Source organism: Sitophilus oryzae, unplaced genomic scaffold (assembly GCF_002938485.1).
Source record: "Sitophilus oryzae breed Bouriz unplaced genomic scaffold, Soryzae_2.0 scaffold_815_pilon_pilon, whole genome shotgun sequence".
Lineage (NCBI taxonomy): Eukaryota > Metazoa > Arthropoda > Insecta > Coleoptera > Curculionidae > Sitophilus > Sitophilus oryzae.
Genome location: NW_022147434.1, coordinates 2,007,354 through 2,034,401, shown reverse-complemented (window position 1 = coordinate 2,034,401; position 27,048 = coordinate 2,007,354). Strand labels below are relative to the sequence as shown.

At 34.8% G+C, this 27,048-nt stretch overlaps 1 protein-coding gene across 1 annotated transcript; it reads right to left on the bottom strand.

The window, feature by feature from the left end:
• Nucleotides 1-1,690: 1,690 nt before the first annotated feature.
• LOC115889454 (dnaJ homolog subfamily C member 7) lies at nucleotides 1,691-25,662 on the bottom strand. The gene is made up of 9 exons (XM_030909436.1): nucleotides 25,509-25,662; nucleotides 23,600-23,815; nucleotides 9,911-10,183; nucleotides 8,182-8,314; nucleotides 7,930-8,123; nucleotides 7,729-7,875; nucleotides 7,515-7,673; nucleotides 5,768-5,946; nucleotides 1,691-2,119 (listed from the first exon to the last, which is right to left on the bottom strand). Exons 1-9 carry the CDS (start codon nucleotides 25,580-25,582, stop codon nucleotides 2,007-2,009), a joined length of 1,488 nt encoding a protein of 495 aa, XP_030765296.1. The 5' UTR covers nucleotides 25,583-25,662; the 3' UTR covers nucleotides 1,691-2,006.
• Between the last annotated feature and the right edge of the window lie 1,386 nt (nucleotides 25,663-27,048).

Genomic DNA, 27,048 nt, shown 5'->3' with positions numbered 1-27,048 from the left:
ACATAACTGCTGCGTTTTCTGGTATTAAGGTCGTGGAGGTCAGCTGATATAGCTAATATGTGGTTGATTTTCGTTAAACCAGTCTGGTTGTTTCTTTTTGTTGGATTTTCCCAGTATTTCTTCGCTCGTATTATAAATCGCATCCCTCAATTGTATCCAGCCTTGTTCAGCTTCGGAGATTGAGGTTATCGGTGGAAGTGCTTCTCTGATGGCTTCCCGGAGGGCGTTGGCGGTGTCGTTGTTCATTAGACTCCGTACGTTTAATCTGGTCATTTTGTTTTGCTTTTTGCAGTGTGGATGTTTGGGTTTTAATTGAAGTTTCATTTTCGAAACTATGGTCAGTACCACATTCGGCATCTATTCTGGCTTTTGTAAGTCTGACATCTTTCAGATGCTTCCTTCGAACGATGACGTGGTCCAATTGATGCCAGTGGCCTGATCTGGGATGTTTCCAGGTCCCTTTAAACTTGTCTTTCAGCTTGAACCATGTATTGGTGATGCAAAGGTTGTACTCTGTGCATGTTGTTAGCAAGCGTTCACCATTGCTATTTACATTTCCCATTCCATGTTTTCCCAATACGTCTGGCCATATTTCTTGCTGATTGCCGACACGTGCATTAAAGTCACCTAGCAAGATGATTCGCTCCTGCTTTGGAATTCGTTGGAGGGCATTTTGTAGATCTTGGTAAAATTTATCCTTTTCCTCAACCTTAGCGACTAGGGTGGGAGCGTTGGCACTAATGATATTGACGTAGGTTTTCTGATATGGGGTACCTTAGGGTCATGACACGTTCGGAGACTCCAATAGGCACTTCTGTTAAACTGGTGGCGATTTCGTTTTTGACAGCAATGCCTACGCCATGAATTCTACTGTGTGTGGCAGGGTGACCCTTCCAAAAGAAGGTGTAATGCTCCTCAGTGGGACTACCTTCATCTGCAAAGCGGGTTTCGCTAAGAGCGGCAACATCTATACTTAGCCGGTGGAGTTCCTGTGAGACCAGAGCAGTTCTTTCTGGTCGATTAGAGTTTGGCCTGTCCAGGAGAGTGCGGACGTTCCACGCCGCAAACGTTGACGCTGCTTAATTCTCCGATGATACGCTCGAGTAGGCACCCCCTCCCGGAGATCCGATCCAGGGGATATTTTACCTCCGGACGATGATTTTGTCCCACTCGAATGTTCCATCTTTGATGAGTGTTAGCTGCGTAAAAGGGTTAAACTGTGACGGTTACGCTGCCGCACAGTTTGGCTGCAACTGTAGCACGGGATGACTATGGCACAGTGAAGACTGATACGATAGTTCCCTTGTGCTACGTTCTCGGCCGGGTAGGAGTAGTCTACTTCTTCTCTTCCCCAGAACGATGGTAGATCTGAGGGTTGTATAGCGTTATACCGCCTATACTCGGACGCCAGAGCCTCGTTTGTGAAAACAGGGTGCACCACGTGAAGGTGAGGTTGACTTTTGGGTAAGCTCGGCTATATGTATCGCTTCAATACCCCTTACACCCCTTCATCAGTCTTAGGCAGTCGACTATAAAAATTTTATGGCAGTCATAGGCAGTCTCCTTTGCAGTTATTGGCAGTCCCTGGGCAACAAAATTATATTTTGGCAGTACGTGTACATTTTTCCCCAAGTGAGACACCCCTGTGTTATTTTATTTTAGTATAGTAGGAAAAAAAAACGATATAAACTACTGTGTGATATAATATATTTAACATAAATTTAAGCAACAAGGTTGGCATAAAAGGTAATTAGATTTTTTTTATGTTTTATTACTATATACAAAAAATTATGTAGGTATTACATGCCTATAACACTATAGTAATACACCATAGAATGATTGCTAGTATATATTCTCAAGTTTACTGAAATTATTAGAGGCGTTCCAACAAAGAAAGGTAAAAATGATATTAAAAACTTACATATTAAATTTCTAAACATAAGTTACTAGAAATGGATATTTCATGAGAACATTTAGATAGGAATGTGGCTGTGGAGGCGAAGGAATTAGCTAAACTGGAACGTGAATCCGTTCGGGAATCCACCAAAACTATATTCGGCGCCAGCACCGCCGGGGGCTCCACTGAAGAATGTTCGGAAGACTTGGTTAGGGTCGACGTCTGGAAAGAACAATGCATGTTTAAGTCCAGATTATTATAGCGCATATAAGAAATACTCTTAAAAGGCTAGTAAAGATTTTCAGCATCCGCCAAGAGAGTGCGACGGCAACAACATACACAATGCTATAAATAAGCGTAGACGGGGGCATTCAAATCAACCTATCAACTATAATATACTAAGCTCTCGTGACTGCTTTCCTTATGTACAGAATTACGCGTCCTACGCCGCTGTTTGAAAGGTTGTTTAATTTTTTACGAAAATTATGAATTATTAGCAATGTTTAAAATATGTTATCTTCTGCTCTTTAGAAATTAATATTGTTTTATTTTTAAATTTTGAGGTAATTACAGTACTCTAAATATACAGGGTGAGTCTTAAATAAGTGCAAATATTTTCAGGGTTATTAGATCTCGATAAAAGAAATATATTTTCTCTTTACCGTTTTTCAAATAAGTCCAAAATAACCCAGTTATTTAAAAATCTAAAAAAAAAACGATTCTTTGCTTAAATTTTGAAACCAGTGGATCTTTACTGAGTTTTCTTTTTTGTAAATTTAATCTACTACCTATGCTGCCATATTATCAAGAAATTATGTTTTTTAACTAAAAAATATCCCAATTTTTTTTTAAATTCCAAATTTTCAATTTTTTTCGCGAAGAAAGCCTCATAGACATGTCTCTAGGGTCGAAATATACTACCCCTAAAAATATTTGCATTGTATATTTAAAACTCACCCTGTATAGTAGGTATTTTGAGTCGAAAATATTTTTAAAATTTTTCTTTTTAAACAAAATTTATTTGCCCATCTTTAGTGTTGCATTAAAATAAGAGTGAAAAACACCCAACCACATTTTTGCGCCCTAATGTAGTAGTAAAATGAAAATGACATCTTTTCTCTAGAATTTTCGCTAACTTACCTTTTTTACCAAAAAGCTACACTACATAGAAGTGAAACGTAGCGCTATCATTAGTAGCAAATAGATGAAAACAAACATAATTTTTATGACGCGAGGTCAATCTCTAGACGCCATTTACTAAAGAGTGACAACATCAAAAATTAAAACTAATTATAGGAAGATTAAAAAATGATAGAATCTTTCCACACAAATCTATTTCCATCCAGACCATTTAAAAATCATTTTTACTCATAAAAATAAATTACAATCTTCTTAAGGCAAACTGGCAGTCAGTGTCATTAAAAAATAAAGAAGAGTACGAGCCAACTAACGACGTCTAGGGCTTGACCTCGGCAAAATTATTATCGATTTTCATTCCCCAGCCGTCTTTGAAGCCGTTTTTTTTATCGTATGGTACATATTGTATTGTCGGCTTTATGACGAAAAGGCAAGTATCTCGATTTTTGCAACTTTTGAGGAGAGCAATTAAAAATTCTAAATATTTATTAATTCTAGCATTTAGCATAGGGCAATTTTTTAAAAGAATATAAAATGAATAAGGTAGACGGGGATAATAACTTGAGATACAGCCAGTTTTCCATGCTAAAAAATGACCCATTGAGCATGTGATGAAGTTGATATCTCGAAATTCCCAAAAATCGAGATACGCCCTTTTCGTTATAAAGCCGACAATATACAGGGTGGTCCGAACTGTATTCCGGAAACTATGGCAGCATATTCTGCAGATAAAAATAAGTAAAAAAGTTCGTATAAATGTATGTCCTAAAATGCTTTGTTTCGGAGATACAGGGTGTAGAAGTTTCATTTTTATTTCGATTTTTTCCAAATAATTTCTGAAATAAAGTCAATATTTGAATGAAAATTGGTGTCTGGTAGTTTTTTGACATGAGAAATTTGATTTTGATGTCAATATGGCTCCTACTAGTAGAGGGCGCCACCTACATATTTTTTAACCAATTTGAAGAGTAATAATTTTTCATCCGTACCTGTATAAAACTACTGAGTAAAAAATATACATTTACGACGTTTTTTCCGTAAAAAAGGTCTCTTGGTAAAAATCGCTACGAGTAATGGGTTTCGAGATATTTGGAATCGAAATTATCAATACCTGTCATCATTGACTTTAATTAAACATGTTGGCTAAATAGTTATTAGACTGAAATCATAAATATGAAATGTTCTTGTGCCAAAAGTTCAACAGAAACTGTTTTATCATCATTTTTTGCAGAAAAATTTGATTTAAAAAAAAAAATAAAAATTTCCCATTATTTATTATTTCAGTGAACTAACCATCTACTCAACGTGTTTATTTTTCGTAATGACATGTATTGACTATTTCCATTCTAAATATCTTAAGAACGGTTGCTCGTAGCGATTTTTACAAAGAGACATTTTTTACGTAAAAAGTCACAGAGATGTATAATATTTCGTTGCTCGGTAGTTTTATACAGGTACGGACAAATAGTTATTACTCTTCAAAACAGTTAAAACACATATAGGTAGCGCCCTCTACTAGTAGGAGTAATATTGACATCAAAATCAAATTTATCATGTCAAAAAACCCTCAGACACCAATTTTCTTCCAAATATTGACGTTACATCAGAAATTATTTGGAAAAAATCGAAATAAAAATGAAACTTCTACGCCCTGTATCTCTGAAACTAAGCATTTTAGGACCTATATTTATACGAACTTTTTTACTTATTTTTATCTGCAGAATATGCTGCCGAAGTTTCCGGAATACAATTCGGACCACCCTGTATAGACATAATTTTATTGTTAATAAAACCAAAACTTTAGTAATACCGAAACTACGAACCACTGCACATCACAGGACATAAGCGTATCCGACGTGTTTAACACTAACACTGATCTTAAAATAACATTGAATAACATTGAATATCACTGGCGAAACATCGATGTTTTTAAAACGTCGATAAGAGCGCCCAACACTAGTGTAATGTGATATACAAGCGGCTACGACAAAAGATTGGGGATTGTCGGTATACCTTCTATCTCTCTTGCTCTCCTACCAGTATATGGTTTTCTATTTCACAGTCTTGGTGAAAGAATTGTGTTAAACGGTGTTTACACTAGATGCAATTGGATGCAACGCAATTTTTAAAAATGGCATGCAATTCGGTTGTACGCGCAATTTACCGTTTACATAGGGTGCAATAAAATACATGCTATAATTTTGAGAATCTATTGTGCCAACCTAAATAAAATGAATATAACAACTGTTTCATTTATTTTTTTATTTTATCTTCGAGGCATCGTTATGTATGTCTTATTAAAGGTTTTTAGATTTTGTAGTTTGAGTTTCTATCTTAATTTATTATTATTTGTACCTATAACAAGAATTGTAAAACAGAAACTATATTATTTTAATTATAAAATTTGATTTTTTTCGGTTGGTAGAAGCAAAAATTGCATGCTACGTGCAATCAAATTAGCGCGTGTTCTAATTCCATGCAATGCAATGAAAATTGCATCAGCTGATCGAAAAGTGTGAGGTGCGCATGCGTTCGGGCAACTAAAATTGCCATTGCACCGTATTGCACGTAGTGTAAACAGGCCTTTATATATTATTATATACTAGCCTTATAAGAGTATTACTTATATTGTTACAACAGGATAAAATATAAAAATATCACTTTTGCTACTTTTACACAGGGTATAAATGGTACTTTTTAATATAGGTAAAAAAATTTAAGAAAATATTTTACCTGACATGCCTCCATCAAAATCTTCCATGTCTTGACCGCTATCGTAACGAGCTTTTTTCTTGGCGTCAGAGAGTATGCCATATGCTTCACCTATTTCCTTGAATTTCTTTTCCTGTTCTTTCTTCTCGGCGTCTGTGGCATTTGCATGTCTGTCTGGGTGGTGAACTAAAGCTCTCTTTCTATAATAAGTCAAATAACGGCCTCATAAAACACCCCTTAATTGGATAACCTTCTACTGATATTAGGATAATGAAAATTGAGGATTAAATAAAATTAAGAATTAAAGAAAATATGTCCATAGCGCTATAAAAGACCAAAACCACAAAGAAATTAATGCAAATGAATGGTTTGTATGCTTCCCAGCGAAAATGATGAATCTGTCACACACGTGTTCAAGAATGGTGTATAAATTTTAATAATAAAACGCATATTAAGCTCTCACAAACTAGTTTTATATGGGCTTATCATACTGTTCCATTTTCGTTTGTTACTTCCTAGTTAACCGTATTTTAAAATCGTCCAACTCTTACGTTTCTGATATTTAATAAAAATAATTAAATGGTGCTCACAATTGCAATTCTTTATTGTATAAAAATTACTTTGCCGATTATGTTCAACTTTGTTTTGAACACCAGGATGAAAATAAGCAGTGATTATGTAATCGTCGAGTGTCGCGACGTGTCCAGGTGTTCAGGCTGAAAGCGCCAGTTTAGCGTGTTTTTTACATTTCTAGTTTATAAAATGGCTTTAACGAGAGCAGTTTATTTAATGATACCATTAGAAATGTCATATTCTGCATTTAAATAATATACAAAAAGTTGGAGAACCAACTTATTAAAAATAAAGAGACGTTTAAATAAAGATATTATAAATTTCAAACATATAGAATAGAGATAGATATAATTTCTTTAAATAGCCGATTACGGATGTTTATATTTCTATATTGTGACAATTTTGTGTCCCAAAGTGCATGTCTTGCCTGGACTTCGGTGGCTCTGGCGTCAAAAATTCAGATAGATTTGACGCCCGACGTTCAGCGAACGCTAGTACAACGTCAAACGCGACGCTTTTTGCCTGAACGGTCTAATTTAAGTTAAGCGAACTGATTCCACTTCAACGTGACGCTCGACGATCTCAGCCCGAATGTACCTTTATAGTTATTTCGAAGAATAGTAATTTTTTCCACTGAAAAACATGTCAAAACTTGTAAATTTAAAAAACAATAAAAGATTGACGTCAATAAATTGACATCATTTGCTAAAATTTTTCGATTTATAATTTGTTGTAGCATCAGTAATCAGTACCAATCACTAAACCTACAATTCTCTAAGTTTCAGTATTGCCAACTATGTCGACCATTGTTGATTGTTCCTTATTATTTGCATAATTAAAAAACGTGGTACAAAGAAAACAAGGTATGATCGATAGCGGCTCCAATTTCGTTAATTTTGCGCATACCACCTGTGACGTCATACGCCATACAAAAAAAATATCCATATTGTTCAATTGCCACTAATAAAAAAAGACCTAAAATAGGAAAGAATTAGGACATAACCCCAAAAGTTATGTTTTGACATTATTTTTGACACAATCAAATTTCACAGATGACACAATCTGTTTGACAATTTGAAATTGGCGCGCAGAGCTTGCCGACCCATGGTGCCGTTTATCACCTGTGACGTAGTGACCAACCTGCGCAATAGCATACCTTGTATGCTTTGTATCATGATTAAAAAAATATGCTTACTTATATGCTCTCTTAATTTCGTCTTCATTAGCATTTCGCTCCACTCCCAGTATTTTATAATAATCTTTTCTTTTACTTTTTTTAAGCGCCAATTTAGCCTCTTGCAACAGTCTTTTATTCTCACGACTCTTATCCATTTTGCATGCTTTCTCATAATCCCTATTAAAAAAAGACTTCAAACTCTAATAAAATGTTAATTGAGTTAACAACTTACCTGACTGCGTCTTCATATTCTCCAATATCCATGTAGCACTTTGCTCGCCTTAAAAGAGCTTTAAGGTATGTGTCATCTAAATTTAACGCTGCAGTGCAGTCTTTTATAGCATCTTTGGGTTTTGTAAGTCTCGATAAAGCAGTAGCCCTATAAATATTAAAAAAGAATAACAATTTTCCAAAACACTGTTTTTTTTCTTACCTATTAAAATATAATTTTGCGTTTGTTTTTTTGTTGAGTGGGTCAATTTCCAAAGCTTCCGTATAAAGTTTTACCGCTTCCAAAAATTTGCATAATTTGAAAGATTCATTACCGTCTTCCTTTTTCTTTTTCAATTGTTTTGCTTTTTTGTATTGTTCCATAGCTTTGGCATGATCAGGGGCAAGTCTCAAAACCTAAATTAAAACATAAATTTGTTGTATTAATTTTAATACTAAAAATTAATAAAACTACCTGTTGAAAGTGGTTGAAAGCTTTTTCAATATTATCTTCATAATAAAGACACAATCCTCTTACAAAAATAGCATCAGCACTGCCCTTATTGAAGTGCAATATATCATTAGCAATTTCTTGTGATTCTTGATATCTAGCGAATGAAAAAATATGTGTTTTATCTGGATTGTTTATCCTATACAGTTAATTTAAGATAATTAAACACATGAAAAAAAAATGTTTTTAAACTTTCTCAGAAATACAATTTAATTAAAAAACGGCGTCAGAGTATGCATGGAAATGACCATCCATGCCATTTTATATGTAAAATTATATAGTGAATATCATTGTTCGTCGTTTCCAAGTCGAAGCTAACTCTTATATGATTTAAGTATGTTATTTAGTGACAGAACTCAGTTTTAAATAGCACAAGTGCACGCTTTTTTGAGAACACTTTTAATAATAACAGTAGTAAAAAATATTTAATTGTACTTACATTGATAATATAATTATAGTTTTATATTTTGTTGAAAAATCAAAATTGAAGCCGAAATAATTGAAAATATAGGTTGGAAAGGAAAAAAAATATTCTGTTTTTATTAGATTTTTTTCATTTTTACAATTTTACGTTTTTTACCTATGTTTTACACCAAAATGTAGAAAAAGCAAGAGAATCCATCCATCCCCAGAAAGTGGTAAATTTTCCAAATTATATCAAAAATGAATTTAAATAAAGTTATATATCATATTTAAAATTACAGCTACTATAGAAAAAGGAATCTTATTTTTTCCCCTTATAGCCTGTATTCGGATACTACAACACGCTTGAGTGAAAATACCTAGTTCAAAACATGCTTATAGAAAATTAAATCTTTTAGGGCAATTGTAGAAAATTGCAACAATTTTTGAAAATACTTAAAACAAACTATTTAAATGTAAAAATTACAGCATAGAATTTGATCCAGGTCAAAATATTGTATTCATACCTACTAAAAGTACAGACTGCCATTAATACAAATAAAATACAATTTGTTATTAATATATTGAAACATATGCATAGATACGATAAAACAGTGTTAAGTAAAAGGTTTCGTAAATATGTATTTACAATAAAAAAAAATAAAACAATATTCTAATTTTCAACTGTTTCTGTACAATTATTAATTATTTATAAATAATTTTCTCCATTGGATAGCACTTTAAATTAATTTTGTACAGTAAGTTATGAAAAAACTTGACTTTGTTTTAAAACCAAACCAAACCAAATAACATATATTTCAACTAATTTCTTATCAGTTTTAAAACATCCACTACACTTCTCGCGAAATAGGCTGAAGTAGGCCAAACTCGAATGGTGAAGAGGGATATTTCGTGTTTCCTCGTCTAATGAAAATAAACGGAGACGTAGAAATACGGTATAAAAGAGTAAATTGATTTTTAAACTGCCTCTACACACAGAAGTAGATTAAGGTCGAATAATGACGAGGGATATGTCGTATTTCCTCACCCAACTTTGCCTCGTCTTGGCTTATTCTCATTAGACGAGAAAACGTGAAATAACCCTCTTCACCATTCGACTTTGACCTAGGTCGGCCTATTTCGAGAGTAGTGTAGTGGCCCTTTTTAACATTCAAGAATAAAAAATGGAAACTGAGAAGGTAAAAATTAAACTTATTTCTTATAGGTGTCCAATTATCTTGAACACACATTATCATTCTGCTGATATAATAAAATAAAATCAAAAACTAACCTTCCCAAAATAGCCAAACACTCGGCTTTTGTCAATTTAAATCTTTCACATGTTGGAGCTTCATCTAAACATCTATCCATACAGTAAACTACTTTTCGAAAATCCTTAACCTCCAATGCCTTTGCCGCTTCTTGATCGTACTGCTTAATTTTTTCTAAAGATCGTAATTCTGCAGCCGTCGATCCAGGTTGTAGTTTTTCAGCCTGTTTGGAGGCGTTTTCTGCCATTACCAAATCGCCCAAGGCAATTCCGCATTTGACAATACGAACATATCTAGAAAAATATAAATTGTATATTGCATTGTATATTTATATTATATATACCAAACCAAAACATATTGGTTTATTTAAAAACACTGGCTAAACAATTGTTTTCGGTGTTGTTAGTCTATACAAAAGTATACCGTCATTCGCCGGAATGATATTTCTATATCTGTAAATGCCAGTAGAAAATTGAGTTAATTTGTCGTTGACGGCGGCATATTGTAATTTAACATCAATTATAGTCATATAGAAATCAACTAACTTCTAGCCGCAACTTACTATCCGGAAATTAAGATCAAAGCTGATCTAAACAGCAGCTGACTGAAAATTTGATGTGAAACATTCAGTTTTAAAATCAAAACATTCAAAGCAATCAAAACTCATTCGTGCAAGTTTGTGTCGACTGGATAGAGTTACTGGTAGCGGCTAGAGGCTTCTGACGACGTGTGTCTCAAAGAAGTAATGACTTGGCGCTTAACATTTGTTAGTCATAAAAATTTGATATACAATTCAGTTTTAATATCAAAATATTCAAAGCAATCAGATGGGCATTAATCAAACAGAGGTAAAGAAAAGAAAAAAGAGTAAAAAAAGTGTTTTATTTGCTAGAGCTGTAGCTGTAGACAGTTACAGCTACAATGTTGCTAGAGCTGCTTAACTTAACTTAAGGTAAACTGGCCTCCAAATCATTACTATTTTGAGTCCAAAGTTTTGTTCAAATTACTAGGTCTAGTCGCGGAAGAATCTCGAACTAACCAATCACATATCTTAAAGTCAGTTTAGAATTTATCAGCTTGTATATAAAATCATTAAATTTGATTTTATCCGCGAAAACACATACTCATTAGATATTATTATTCCACTGAATAATCGTTAATCAATCTAAGTACTCATTTTTTACCAAATATAAAAATATTGTTATTTATTTAAGTATAATATCACAGATAACACATAATCCAGATGGCTCCTTACGTGTTAAAAATTGTCACCCTAATTTCACTCCAATTTGGAAAAATATTGGAGTGACATTTGAATAATCTGAAATTTTTAGATTTCTTTTCTCACTTTTTTGGGAGGTTTTGCTTCTCTTGCACAGATGTCGCTTGCACTTCAGTTGCGTGGTTGCCAAACGTTATATCGAAATATATTTCATTTCATTATGAATATATAAAATTAAAGGTACTATACCAAATTAAAAATTATGTAATTTATAAACATGAAATAGATATGTTAAATTAATATATAAATATTTAACTTAATACGTTCATTATTATTTTATTAATCTATCGTCACACGTCAATTACCAGTTCCCTAATTACGAAAAGTTTCATATGACATTAACCTCAAAAATGATCTTTGAAAACAAACAACAACAAACAGAGCAACAAATGAACAAATAACTACATAATGACTGATAATGATAAGTGATTATTATTATCACTTTAATGATATGAAGGCTGATGAAGGTAATTATAAACATTATTTCGAGTTTGTTTAATAAAATATAGGATACAATATAACTAAGCAAAATCAAACAGTTTTAGACAACCAATACAAGATTTTAGAACTTGACATCGTGATAAACAAATTGTACATTCAGGAACTCGTTTAAATATTATAGGTAAGTAATATTTTCACAAAACTAACATTTTAGCATAAAATCACAGATAATATATAGAATATTACTTATGATAAAATGTTAAATACTGATGTATATTTATTCTAATCACATTTAAATTTAAACTCAAAATTTTCATAAAAAGAAAATGATAATTTTTCGTAAATATAAAGTAAATAATATTACATATTTCAGGTTGATTGACGAATATTCTACAGTTGATTAGAGCCCATGATGATGCGAAGATAATTAATATCACCTAACTTCAAGAAACCAGCGTAAAGAAGTTTACATTCACAACTCATCTAACCATTATAGGTAATAATTTACAAAATTAGTCATTTTTGATTATAATATTAAGGTACTTAGGTACATTTTTATCTTCTAGTCAGTAATGTCATCATAATTTAAATGAACTCACAGATAGCAATGGGGCACTGCACCGAAGCAGTATTACAAAATATGTGAAATAAAACTGTAATACAAATTGCTCTATAAAATTTAATAGAAATAAATTTATTTATGAAAATTAAGTTATGAAGTTTTATTTTTCCTAGGAAAAAAATAACATTTATATTTTGATCAATTTAGAACATTACAGTTAAAAAAATATGTGTTAGAATAACATATTTTTAATAAAATTGCAGCTTTTAATTTTTATACTTTTTTGCTTTTATATCAATAAGAACTAACGTAAGGAACAATTCATATTTATACCACAGAACAGATACAAATGTAGTCTATATTTGTATCTGTTCTGTGTTATACTATGAAAACACATGCATATTTTTGATGTTTTAAAACCAGTGAATGATGTTGAAATATACTACACCTATTATTCTTATTAACTAACTTTAATTACAAACTTACACATTATTGTCATTGGAAATAAATTAATTTGGATATTCTATTTGTTTAGAAACTTTTTTACCTATTGTAGTTTTTTAAAACCTACTTGATTTAAAACAAAAAATGTCACCTGTTATGACAAAATAAGGTCTTTTTACCAGAAAACAATCTAGTGAGCTTTTCTAATAATACTTTATTTGATATACCATATGATCGAAAAACGGCGTCAGCGATGGCTATGAAATGAAGATCGCTGTCATTTTAAATGTAAATTTATATGGGAAATGTCATCGATTGCCATTTCCCAGCCAACGGGACGCCGTTTTTTTTCGATCATACGGTATAATATGTATTCCCATCTGTTAATCTTTTTATTTTAAGGAAGATTTAGGAAGGGTAGCTTAAAACATGTTTGTCAATCAATTATCTTTATATGTCGTTTGTAAAAATATTTTACAGTAGTAGAAAATAAAACTGTTTTTAAGGCGAACAGCTTCTTTGCTAAAATATTTTTTTGGTCCCAATACATATAATGATTTACATTTTTTTTTTAACTTCAAATAATGAATTTAATGGAAAAATTGCAAGTCATAAAAACGTTCTAAATATACAAATCTATCCATTTTTTCCATATCGTTGCTCCAGTTTTTTGTCAAATTAACGAATATTAGAAATAGTTTATTTCAACCTCTCAGCTTATTTTAAAAATGTTGACAAAGAATACACCCCTTAAAGTTTCGCATTTGTCTTGATATACTCTGTATAAGACAACAGTAAATAACTTGTAATATAACTTCGAAATATAAATTTGAAATTAAAATAATGATTTGTTCATAAGTGATTTATGTTCATAAGTGACGTTTTATTAATTTTGATTTTTTTTCTTAAATTTAATTTAAAAGTGATTTACGTTATTTATTAATTGAAACGTTTAAAATTTGAGTATACGTTCAAAATTTTTTTTACAATAAATTTGTTTATGATAAATAATTTTATAATAAAAATATGACCGAATTTCCTGGAAAGTTTGCCAAATTTGTACATATGAAAACCTAGCTTTACCACTTATCACAGAAAATCTCTATTCCTTCCCTTATCACAGAATAATACAGGAACGAACCATATGCGACAAAGATAGAAGATTTAGATATGTCGTTACTGTTTTTTGTTTTTAATGGATATTTTAAAAGCCGGGTAATATATGGTAATCTGTGATGGTAATATACTATATACCTTTGACTGTCTTTGATTACAACTGTGTGATTAGTGATAATTATTATTAAAATGTCTGGTAATAAGTGTCAATTTTACAATTGTGAGATTTCTCGGAAATCAGGTGTACATGTGTTTAAGTTTCATGCGTCAAGAGATCCTAATTTATGTACAAAGTGGATAGAAAATTGTGAGTTCATTCATATAGAATTTTTTTGCACATTTTGTATGTAAAAATACGGCGTTAAGTTACCTTAGAAATGGTGATCGATGGCTTTTACCATATACCGTATGATCGAAAAAAAAACGGCGTCAGCGATGGCTATGAAATGAAGATCGCTGTCATTTGATATGTAAAATTATATGGGGAATGTCATCGATCGTCATTTCCAAACCAATCGGACGCCGTTTTTTTTTCGATCGTAGGGTATAATTTAACACATTAAGAGTTGTCCATCGTTATATTTCTATATCTATGCAAAGTTTACGATGGATAAATCAAGTAATATTAAGTGGATACAAATTATAAATGAATCAGTGAATATAAACTGTTATAAATTATAAGTAGGTAATGCAGTTAGTGAATATACCGTACGATAGAAAAAAAAGGCATGGGAGTGGGCTTGGAAATGAAGATCGCTGTCGTTTAATAGGTATGTAAAATTATATGATAAATCTTATCGATTGTCACTTCCAAATCAACATGACATGCATCTGTACATCATTAATCTCACGACTAGAGTTTCCTGAAATCCCGAACTCCCAGGATCCCGGCGGCGTGTATGTTTATCTCCGAAATCCCGATATTAAATTCCGGGATCCCGAAAATCCCATAAAATTTAAATGTCCAATCTAAAATGATTCGACTTTATACACCTTTCAAAGATCAACAAAACAAAGTAAAATTCATATTTAGTAAGTAAAAAAATGCAGTTTCAGACAATAGTTTGGTTTGGTTTGGTCGAGTTTTGTTAACACTGTCTAGTCTGGGCTTTTTTATTTGATATATGTTAATCAAATAAAAGCCCAGATAGATAAAATCAGGAGCTAACTAATAGAATCATATCAATTCTCCCTGATGTAGGATAAGTTTCTATTTTCGGAAAATTTCTTAGATTTTTTTGTTTCAACTGACGAACTGACACAAAATGATAACTAGTTGCTAAAGTTGAACTAATTTGACAGCTATGTTGAAGTAACGTCAGACATATCACAGCCACCCTAGATTTTATCAAATAATAAAGATCTATTCACACTAAATCATAGAAATGAAAATATCTAGGAAAATCTTTGTTTGAGGGGTAGGCCGGCAACCTTAATAGTATTTGGAAGTGACATGAATTTCCCATTGAATATCGGAATAATATTCTGGGTGATTCAATTAAACTAAAGGAGTTATACAGGGTGGGTATTAAAGGAGTTATACAGGTTATACCAATGTTCAGCATTAATTTTGCCCCACCCTGTATAACTTTATGGGTCAGGTTTTAATTTGATTTAAAGTGCAATAGAGTAAATTCCAATTTAGGTAGTTTTTCTTGAAATTTAAAAATTGTTCTTCAAAATCTTAAGTAAGTCTAAAACCTTACATTTCAGTCATATACTTCCCTAATAAAACACACCTTTATTTTTCTCTTAGAATCTAAAAATTAATTAATAAAGGGGGTATTCCGTTACAAAAAAACACAAATTTGATGTGTAACTTTTTTTGGGGACACCCTGTAGAACTCTCTATATTTTTAAAACGTGCGCAGAATTAACTTACATATGCTCACAAAATTTCATTTCAATACGAACTGGTCGTTCTCCTTGGAGCCTCCGAGTCGTATGAGAGGCGCCACCCTGTATAATTTTTATATAGTTGCACTTTAATAAATTGTTGTTAAAACTAACAGTCCTACGAGTGTGGAATTTTGTACAGGTGGATTTTGGACATTCATCTCTTAAGAGAGTGAAATAAGGGATGAAAATTTGTACAAACATTTGTTAAAATCGGGTTTAGAAGTATGAAATTCTGTTTGTTCCTTATGTAACGTAATTTAGTAATAACAAGCAATTTTTTTTCAGAACGTCCACACCTCATTTCACCCCGTTAGAGGGCGAATTTCCAAAAATTGTTCCTGAGTGCTAAATTACGTTACATAAGGAACGTCTGCGCAAAATTTCATACTTCCAAAACCGATTTTAATGAATTTTTGTACAATTTTCATCCCTTAATTCTTATGGGGCGAATGCCTAAAATTCGCTTCTGAGTACTCACTTTCATCACTTGAGGAACCTCTGTGCAAATTTTCATACTTCTAGGACAGATTTTTTTCAGAAAGTTCACCCCTCATTTCACCCCCTTAGAGGGAAAATTTCGAAAAATTGCTTCTTAGTGCTAAATTACCTTATATAAGGAACGTCTGCGAACAATTTTATACTTCTAAAACCGATTTTAACAAATTTTTGTACATATTTTCATCCCTTATTTCTTAAGGGATGAATGCCCAAAATTCGCTTCTGAGTATAACTTTCATCACTTGATGAACCTCTGTGCAAATTTTCATACTTCTAGGACAGATTTTTTTTCAGAACGTTCACCCTTCATTTCACCCCCTTAGAGGGAAAATTTCCTAAAATTGCCTCTTAGTGCTAAATTAAGTTACATAAGGAACGTCTACGCAGAATTTCATACTTCTAAAACCGATTTTGACAAATTTTTATACCAATTTTCATCCCTTATTTCTTAGGGGATGAATGTCCAAAATTCGTTTCTGAGTACTCACTTTCGTCGCTTAATTAACAATTTCCAAATTTCAAACTCCTCGGACTAATTTTAAAAAAATATGCAAAATTTCACCCCCAGTTTCACCCCTTAGTAGAAGAATTTCCTAAAATCGCTTTGTATAATCGAACTGTTAAGTTACGCTACTTAAGGCACCTCTGTGCAAAATTTCGTAGTCCTAGGACATGCTTTTTGTATACAAAAGTACCCCCATATCCCCCTTAACGAGCGCAATTTCCAAAATTGCCCTTAGTGTTCAATTACGTCAGTCAAGGAGCACTCGTGAAAAATTTCATACTCTTAAACCAGATTTTAACAAATTTTTATGCAGCTTTTCATCCCTAATTTCACCCCTTAGCGGTCGAATTTTCAAAAAATCCCTTCTTAGTGCTCATTTACATCACTTAAGGAACCTATGTGCCAAATTTTATTTATTACTATATAGATAACCTTTACCCTTATTTTCAGCTAATGAATATTAAGAGACAAATAATAAAAATAAAATCTAAATTATAAATTTCATGGCTATAAATAGCATATACCTATATGCCCATCTAGAAATTCTGACTTTCAAACATCCACTGCGACTAGTATTTTCATATCCAATTGTCTAGTATTAAAGTCCGAATATACATTTTCCCTGGGTTTGACCGGGAATTTGCTTATAAATGTGAACAACCGGCTACGTTGCTTCACATCGCGTGGCCGTGGTGTGGCTCCAAATTCGTTCGTTTTAAAAATATTATTAGATTTGGCTATAGGCGCCCTCTGTGTCATTAATAGGGAACTGTCTCATCGAAAACATGCTGTTCCGTAAGCAATGGCCATCTGGATTATGTGTTATCTGTGATAATATGTATATTTTTGCAGAAATGTGTTAAATTAAATATAAAAATTAAAATTATGTTTAACACACCCCAATAGTACCAAAAATTATTACTTTAAGGTACTAGTGCTGTAAAATGATTAAAAAACTGGTTTGTGAAAGATTGTATTTACCTTTACCCATAGGTCTAAAATTAATTACCAGTTGAAGATTTGGGTGATCACTTAATTAACAACTGATCGTTAATAGATATAACATAAGGCAATATTTACAACATTGAATTTAGCAGTTTTTTTTATTAATTGCCTTTAGTAGCCTCAATGTACGAATATCCACGTCTATACCCTTTGCCCATTCCCGCATCTCGCATTCATGTGTCTAAGATCAGTTGACATCAGCATTTTATTCAAAAGATCTTTAAAACTCGGCCATTAATATTGTAAGGAAACTTGTAAAATATTCTTAACCTTAGAAATTAAAGAAACATCATGCCGTCTGCCCATCATCTGTAACCGAACTTTCCCCCACTCTCTCCACAACCATAGAACATAAAGATTACTAGAGCCGACTCTGGACCAAGTTTGCAATCGTCACACACACACACACACACACACACACACATTACACAGGCTAATCCAAGGTGTCACGCGATCCGTGCCGATGGATGAATGACACCTGTGCCTCAAACGGGTGCCTCAAACGGAGCCTATGGGATACCGGGCAATCTCCCATAGTAACATGCCTTGCGTCTGCACTGGGTGCTCTGCAGGCGTTGACCTTCTTTCACCCCTACTCGTGGGAACTTTATGGACAGAGGATATAAAAAAACCAAAAAAACGAACGAGGAGGACTCAGAAATGAGTGACTCCTCAACAAATGTTCCGGAGAATCCCGAAAGGGAAGACTCTGGAGCAGAACCAGACACCGACGCTGGGCCAAGTACAACGAGGGCAGATTCGTCTGCGGATCGTGAGAAACAGCTTGCCGAGGTGTCAAATATAACCACAGGACTTGGAAACATAGGCCTGCGGAACAAGAAAATTTCAGGAGCACAGAAAAAGAAGACCCTGAAAGCTAAAAAAAATAGCAGAGGGAACCTGGACAAGGGAGAACCTTGCTAAGAAAAATAAGGCAAAGAGAGGAGGGAAAACGGAAAAACACGGACCGTCAACCAGCTCCACTCCAGCCAAGAAAAAGGAGAAAAGTACGGGCAAAAAAAGACCGCACTCGGACTCCTCTACACCCCCTGTAGCCATTATGAGGAAGAAACCCAGGAGCACGGAAGTGCAGACTGGTGTTTCTAACAGTGACGCCTCAAGGGAACTTAGGATGGCGGTGATTTCCAGACGCCATCCAGAGACAACCTCCTGTGTCAGGAGCAAGCGGACCTGATCCAAGCGAGGCTGTTGGCGGCATTGACTGAAACTCCTTCAGGGAGCCAGAATCCGCCGCAGTTTGAGGGAACCAGGTACGTGGGAGGGATTCTTTGGATCTCATGTGCCAACGACCTCACCAAAGCATGGCTGCAGCATACTGTAGCCGGCTTAAACAATCTCTGGGAAGGGGCGGACTTGACTACGGTCAACTCTAAGGACCTTCTAAGAGACCAAAAGTCCTCGTCTGGATACCAGAGACAGTCGAGGAAAGTGAAGTCAGTACCTGGCTTGGGCGTCAAAACCCTAGCCTGAATGTGGGAGACTGGCTTACACTAAGCAGGAAGGTGGAGAAGAATGGCCAAACCATCGCCTTCTCCATCGACTTAGCGTCTTTTAGTGCCCTTGAGCAGACCCAGTTCTAGGCTTACTATAAGCTCGGACGGGTCTTCTTCCGGGCACTGAAGGGCGCTGAGTCTCGAAATGAGGGTCGTCCAGGCGAACCTGCACCACAGTAGGGCAGCTACGGCTGTCCTCTGTAAGGTAATGGAGACCTGTGACATTGCCTTGATACAAGAACCCTGGATAAACCAGGGTCAAATAAAAGACCTCAAGGGAGTCGGGGTGGAACTTATATACAGTAGAACCTCTGACAGACCTAGGACCTGCATACTAATTAAAACACACATAAAAGTACTGCCCTTACTAAAATTCTGTAACAATGATCTGACAGCGGTACACATAAAAACGAACGGAGAAGGGCCGAAGGACATTATAATCGGATCGGCTTATCTTCCTTTCGATGACCCTGATCCACCACCACCAGAGACTGTGAAGAGCTAGTGAGGTACTGCAGAGGAAATGGATCTCAGTTGATCATTGGCTCGGACGCAAATGCGCACCACACTTTCTGGGGAAGCACAGACACAAACCCTAGAGGCGAAGCTCTGCTGCAATTCTTTATGGCAAATAATTTAGACGTAATGAATAAAGGTAACAGGCCTACTTTTGTGACCACACAAAGGCAGGAAGTTATAGATCTAACATTAGCCACCACTTTTGTTAGCAATTTCATAAAAAACTGGAGTGTGTCAGAGGAGGAGAGTTGCTCGGACCACAAACACATAAGGTTTGAAATCTCGGGAATACAAAGGACCGTAGAAACCTACCGTGATCCTCGGAATGCAAATTGGGAAGCCTTTGGGGCAGACCTAACTAGCAAACTGACGAGTATCAAATCAATGGTAAGGAATGCGACTGAGGTGGAACTGGTCGCGGAGCAATTGACTGACGCGATCAGATCTTCTTTTGAGGAAAACTGCCCCCAGACTGTCAGAAGCCACAAACGGGCAACACCCTGGTGGACCGTCCAGCTAGAGGCAAGGAGAAGGCAGGTAAGGAAAAACTGGAATAGGGCAAAAAGATCCGGCGATTGGGGGGAATATAAGACCTCTTTGACCGAATATAACAAGGAACTGAAGAGAGCAAAGAGATTATCTTGGAGGAGGTACTGCGAGGGCATTGATAGTACCTCAGAATGTGCCAGACTTCAAAAAATACTCTCTAAGGACTCTCAGACCTCAATTAACTCTCTTGTAACTAGTGCAGGAGAATACACAACCACTGGGAAAGAAACGCCGACCGAACTCTTTCGGGTACACTTTCCCAGATCAACAGCCTTGGAGCAATCCCCAGAAACCTGAAAGAGTAGTGGACTTGAGAACTTCACGAGAAGAGCCTCAAGAGAAGACTGGCAGGTTTCAAAAAGGGTGATTGACCAATCAAAGATAAAATGGACTATAAGCTCATTTGAGCCATACAAATCACCGGGACCGGACGGTATTTTTCCAATAATGCTCCAGCAAGGACGAGTAAACTTTGCACACTACTAAGAGCTAGTCTGGCCTTAGGATATATACCGAGAATTTGGAGGCTGACCAGGGTAGCTTTTATACCCAAGAATGGGCGTCTGGACTATTCTACGGCGAAGGCCTTTAGGCCCATCGTATGTTAGGAATGAAGTAATGGGAAAAAGACCATTTCACCAAGACCAGCATGCCTACACAGTAGGACGATCAATCGAATCGGCACTCCATCAGCTAGTAAGCAAAGTGGAGTCGACGTTCGAAACAAGAGAAGTGCTTTTAGGGGCATTCCTCGACATAGAAGGGACGTTTGATAACACCTCATTTCAGTCACTGACGAGAGCTACAAGGAACCTCGGATTAGAGGAGACCTGCTGCAGGTGGATAGACTGCATGCTCAAAAGTCGAGTGGTATATACCACCCTACTAAATGAGACTGGTTGCAGTCCGGGTGGCGGGAGAATGCCCGCAGGGTGGAGTTCTCTCCCCTCTGCTGTGGAATCTCGTTATGGACGGACTGCTTGATAGTCTCAACAGGGCTGGTTTCAGCACTCTGGGATACGCAGACGATCTGGTCGTGTTAGTCAGAGGTAAGTTTAACACAACAGTAAGGGAGCGAATGCAAAGGGCCCTAAAGATTGTGGAATCATGGGTGACACGGGAGGGACTAAATATCAGTCCTACAAAGACCGTAATAATCCCCTTCACCAAACGAAGAATTTTGGAGGGTCTAGGACCTCTAAGACTCTGCGGTGATGAGATTCCTCTCTCGGGGAAGGTCAAGTATCTAGGAATCATGCTGGATACCAAACTGACCTGGAAGGAGGGCGGTGACTACACTAGCGGTAGTCAGACGACTTCATGGAAAAATCTGGGGCCTCAGACCACAGATGGTGCACTGGCTGTACACTGGAGTGGTGAGGCGTTCAGTAACATATGCATCCTTGGTATGGTGGCCTAAGGTAATGCAACAAACAACAATGCTCAGCCTTAGTAAGGTGCAAAGACTTGCTTGTCTGAGCATAACAGGGGCAATGAAATCAACGCCCACTGCATCAATGGAGGCGCTACTGGACCTTCCGCCTCTTCACATAGTGATCCAGGCGGAGGCAAGAATGGGACTCTATCGACAACAAAGTGTCTTGTCTCCGGGAAATAGGACAGAAACAGGACACTTAAAGATGGGAGATTCTATCGGAGGATCTCTACTCCAAATGAGATCGGACCAAATGACCCCTCTATAACGCTACCACAAACCAATCGAGGTGAACAAAATGGATCGAGGAATGTGGACAGATATAACATTCCTTCAGGATGGACTAACCTGGTATACAGACGGGTCAAAGACCGCTGAAGGAACAGGAGCTGGAGTATTGGGGGAAAGACCAAGGGCAAGCTTATCCTTTTCCTTGGGTAAACACTCAACCGTATTCCAGACAGAAATCTTCGCCATTGTACAATGTGCAAGAGAAAACAATAGAGGAGCTTATTCAGGTAAGCTCATCAATATATGCTCAGACAGTCAGGCGGCACTTGGGGCGCTTATGAACCCAAAAGTATCGTCGAGACTCGTCTGGGAATGCCTGGGTGAACTGGGAGCTCTGGCACAAAGGAACAGAATTAAATTATTCTGGGTGCCGGGCCACAGCGGCATCTAAGGCAACGAAAAAGCCGATGAGCTAGCTAGGCACAGATCATCGGCAACCTATCTTGGTCCCGAGCCAGTACTGGGAATACCCAAATGTATGGCCCGTAGTGCACTAAAACTCTGGATCAAAGAAAAGCACATTGTCCACTGGAGAAACAGACAGGGGCACAGGCACAGCAAGGCTTTTATCCAAGGACCTAGCTCTAAAACCGCAAAAGAACTGCTAATGCTTAGCAGGAATAAAGTGCGGATTACAACAGGCCTCTTGACAGGACACATGGCTGTCAAGTGTTATCTGAACAAGCTCAACCTGTATCACGGAAGTCTTTGCTGTAGACTCTGCGATAAAGATCCTGAACAGCGGAGCACATAATATGTCATTGCGAGGCTCTGGATCGCAAGCGACACTCTTTATTTGGGAAAGCTAGGCTAGAACCGGAGGAACTATGCTCCCATCCTATCAAGCCTGCATAAGCTAGTGCAGGGCACAGGGATAGGAGAATGGGTGCAGATATAGAAGGGGGACAAACACAATAGGCCTCACAGGTCGCAGTGTTTCCGGCAGAGGACGGCCCCTTTTATGAAAAAAAAAAAGTACCGTATGATCGAAAAAAAACGGCGTCAGCGATGACTATGAAATAAAGATCGCTGTCATTTTATATGGGAAATGCCATCGATGTTCATTTCATAGCCATCGCTGACGCCTTTTTTTCTCGATCATACGGTATTTAAATAATAGAAAATAGAATAGAAATTAAAAAGTTTACTTATATTTTTGTAGCTTTATTCCCCTCATTTCTGACCTAATAAATTACTTATTTTTATTAAAATTGTCCATAATCATCATAAATAATAATGAAAATGTCCAGTCCTGGGAATTTATCCAAACCAGTTTTATGTAACCCTTCTCCTACCAAATGCTTTTTATGATATTAAACCAACAAATTAGCTTTAATAACGACAAAACGCCAAATTACGTTAATTCAAATTATTTATGCCGTTTCGAACTGACTGACGGCAAGACATGAGCGGTGGAACTACGTCACGAGTGGGCATGGTCTCGTCTCAATAACAGATAAATTTTGTCTCAGCGTTACAAACTTTAAAGTCTTATATGACTTTTATTTTAGCTTTTAACAAAACAATTATTATTTTATAATTAGTAACCAAAAAAGTTTAAAAACATACAACTAAAATATGATGGAACAAGCCTATTGTCTATACCGCCGCGGCGGTAATTTAGTCAGTATTTAAAATATACATCCTACCCTTTAACAAATCGAGGATCTAAGGACACACTTTTCCGGGCGTCCTCCAAAGCTTCTCTGTGACGATTCAACATTATATAACAGGCAGCTCGATTTCCATAGTATGCTGCTGTATCCGGACACAAGGTGATGGCTTCGGTGTAGAGAGGAAGAGCGGAACGATATTGCTTGATTTTGAAGAGTTGATTGCCATTTTCTTTTTTAAGTTCAGCTAATCTAAAAATAAAATGGGTTCTTACTATTATAGGTATTACACAGAACAAAAAAAGGTGATTATTACTTTTTTACTTTAGAAAAGTACAGGATCAAGAAATTAGAATTGTTGGGCGGGCTAAGATATTTGTAAGAGGAAAAACAATATCTGCAGTAAATACAAATTAAAAAAATACACCTAAATATCAAGTAAAAGTAGAAAAACAATTATTTTTTTCTGCAGAAGGTTTCAAAAAGATAGTGCAAAAGCATTATTTTTCAGTGCAAGGTTGGCATAAAAGTAAGCAATATGATTCTCTTTTGAAATTTTTAGACATATCAAAGTATAATATATTATGTTCCTATTATCGTAATATAGGTCAGATAAGATTTTAAAATTATTTTTTTGTTAAATTGTAAAACAATAGCAATATAAAACTAGTATTAAAAAATCATCCCAAACAAAAAACTATTAAAATCAAAAAGAAAAAATAATAAATTGGCAATTTTCATGAAAACACTATATAGCTTGTCACTTAGCTATTTTTCATTATTTATAAGATGGGTAGGGTAGCTATATTTAATTTCATTGTATCAATTATTAAAGAAATGAGTCCAATGTTGTGGGATGGACAACTGATTGACGAAAATGATCTGGCTAGCGATTCTGTAAACATATTTTCTGTATAGTGACTCATCAATCGTATACAAATAGCATAGGCTTGACAGAAAATTTCTTGCTACAGAGCTTACAGAATCCCACTGCTGGAATGATTGAGACCAATAGATGTGACAGTTTTGTTGTCATTTCAATATATCTACACTCCATAGCTATCAAATATTTATAGTGCATTCAGAAATTTATTTTGTGACAACTAGAAAGATATATCAAGCTACATAAAAAAATCCTCTGTTGATAATAAACGATATACACTTAGAAAACATATAGATTGAAATAATATAATAAAATATAAATATAATTGAAATAAAAGAGTAAAGAAATTGATTTCTGAAGTACTCTTTATAGGTAAGTTTAGTTGCAAAATTAATTTCTGAACGCACCCTGTTTAACAGGTCGATCCATGTACAATCAGTTTGTATGGGAAAATAAAGTAGTTTTTACTGTTTTCCTTGCAATTTCTTCATATTTTTCACATTTTGAACTTTTGAACCTTCCTTGGGTTTCTACAAATATTCCAAAAACCAAAATTAGCTAAATCGGTTCAGCCGCCCTTTAGTTTTAGTGAAACCTGAGTGAAACTAACAAACGTCAATTTATTTTAATAATACAATTTTTTTTTAATGTCATATCAACATAATTTAATTAAATCCAGAAATGCAATAACAAATATTTAAAAGTATTACTTATAGTTCTGAAGTCTAAACAGGAAGTTTATGAATAATTTATTTGGCATTACTTTCATATCAAAGTCACTTCTGCAGAAAAACAGATTTTATACTTTACAATCCTTCTAAAAATAGTTTGATAGGAACCAAAAATCATTAATTTAAGAGTTTTATTTTGCGTCAAAATCAAAGTGAATGAAAAAAAACCGGATGTTATTATTATTCAAGAACTGGAATTGAATAAATAAAGAAAACAATGAATAGCTCAATAAACGTATTTGAAAACCGGATGAATTAGGATATAAACCAAACTGTAGAGGTGTAACATTAACAATGAAAAGTAAATATAATTATTTATTAAAGCGCTTACTCTTCTGTTGTTTTAGGAAGAATTTCTTCATTGTCGTCGGAGTCCATAATAATATCTTCAACAACCTCCACCATCTTGAAACTCTGTGATCTGAAATCGTTTAAAAGTCGATTTGACTTTGACGTTTCTCCTTTCTATCATCGTGAAATAATCGTGAACAATATATATGATCGTGAAGAAGTTGATTGTTTATTTCCATTATATATGGTGCCAAAACAAGATACCGGGATATGTGTTAAATTATATATGTATCATATATAATTAGCTTTTCGGCCTGAGCTGCCAGAGTATGTCAGGGATATGTATCATAAAGATCATATAAGATCTGTATAGTGAAAGCACAGAATATCTAGCTACGCAACAGAAAAATACTCGAAATGAAAGAGCTAAAATTTCACAAATAGAATACTAGATGGCGCGACAATATCATAATCAGAATATAATTAGAAATTTTGAACTTTCGGTTTTGGATCGACGGCTCGTCGACGGCCTTATAGCTCGGCTGAATATGCACAGTTGCCAGATTCAAAAAGACTTGAATCGGCATCCCATTCTTTTTATTTTGTATAATGCAGTATGTGTTTCTTTCTATTCTTCTTTTCTTGTCAGATACACTTATATTAATTATTCCTTTGGCTAAAATAGGTTTAAGTATATTATTACAAAACATATACATTTAAAATTATACACTAAATTATAATTGTTAACTAAGAAAAAATCTTTAATTACCTTTAAAATTATATAATATTTGGGGCAATTGACTCCAGTGATATGTTATCATAATGCTGGAGCGTTATATAATGGAAATACTAATACTTTAAGGTACCATAATGGAAATAATTTATTAAAATGCAGTACAAAAAATGTTAACTGACTAAAAAAATACTATAATAACAAATTTCTTCCGTTTGCCACGTTATTTATATAGACCTAGGTAGATTTTTTAAAAAAGTGAAACAGGTACAATTAATAATATATTAGTTCGGCATAAAAGTTGCTGTCACGACATCGAACAATAAATTAAAATTCGTAAAATAAATTAAAATTATTAATTAAACAAATCTTTTATAAAGAAACACCAAGTATACCAAATTTGGGCCCAATCGAACTCCAGGAAATGATATCATAATAGTGTACTATATTATGGCACCACTCGATTATACTTTAGGTACAATAATATTGCAATGTTACCGAAGATCCGTAGTATACCAAGTTTAAGCCCTATTGCCGCCATGTACCTAATATTGCTATGTCATCAAATATGGTACTATAGAAGGTACCACTTTATATGCTTCATGGTACCATAATATTACAATGTCACTGAAGATATAGTATACCAAGTTTAAGCCCAATCGAACGCCATGTATCGTAATATAGTACTATATTATGGTATCACTTGATATGCTTCTGAAAAAAACGGCGTCCAGTTGGCTGGAAAAGGACGATCGATGACATTTCTCATATAAATTTACATATAAAATGACAGCGATATTCATTTCATAGCTATCGCTAACGCCGTTTTTTCCCGATTTTACGATAT

Excerpts from the sequence above, each read along its gene's own strand:
- LOC115889454 (XM_030909436.1), bottom strand. The coding sequence starts at position 25,582 with ATGGTGGAGGTTGTTGAAGATATTATTATGGACTCCGACGACAATGAA. Across the intron at positions 7,876-7,929 it reads GCAAAATTATATTTTAATAG|GGCTACTGCTTTATCGAGAC; the intron begins GTAAGAAAAAAA and ends TAATATTTATAG. Across the intron at positions 7,674-7,728 it reads GAATATGAAGACGCAGTCAG|GGATTATGAGAAAGCATGCA; the intron begins GTAAGTTGTTAA and ends TTTTTTTAATAG.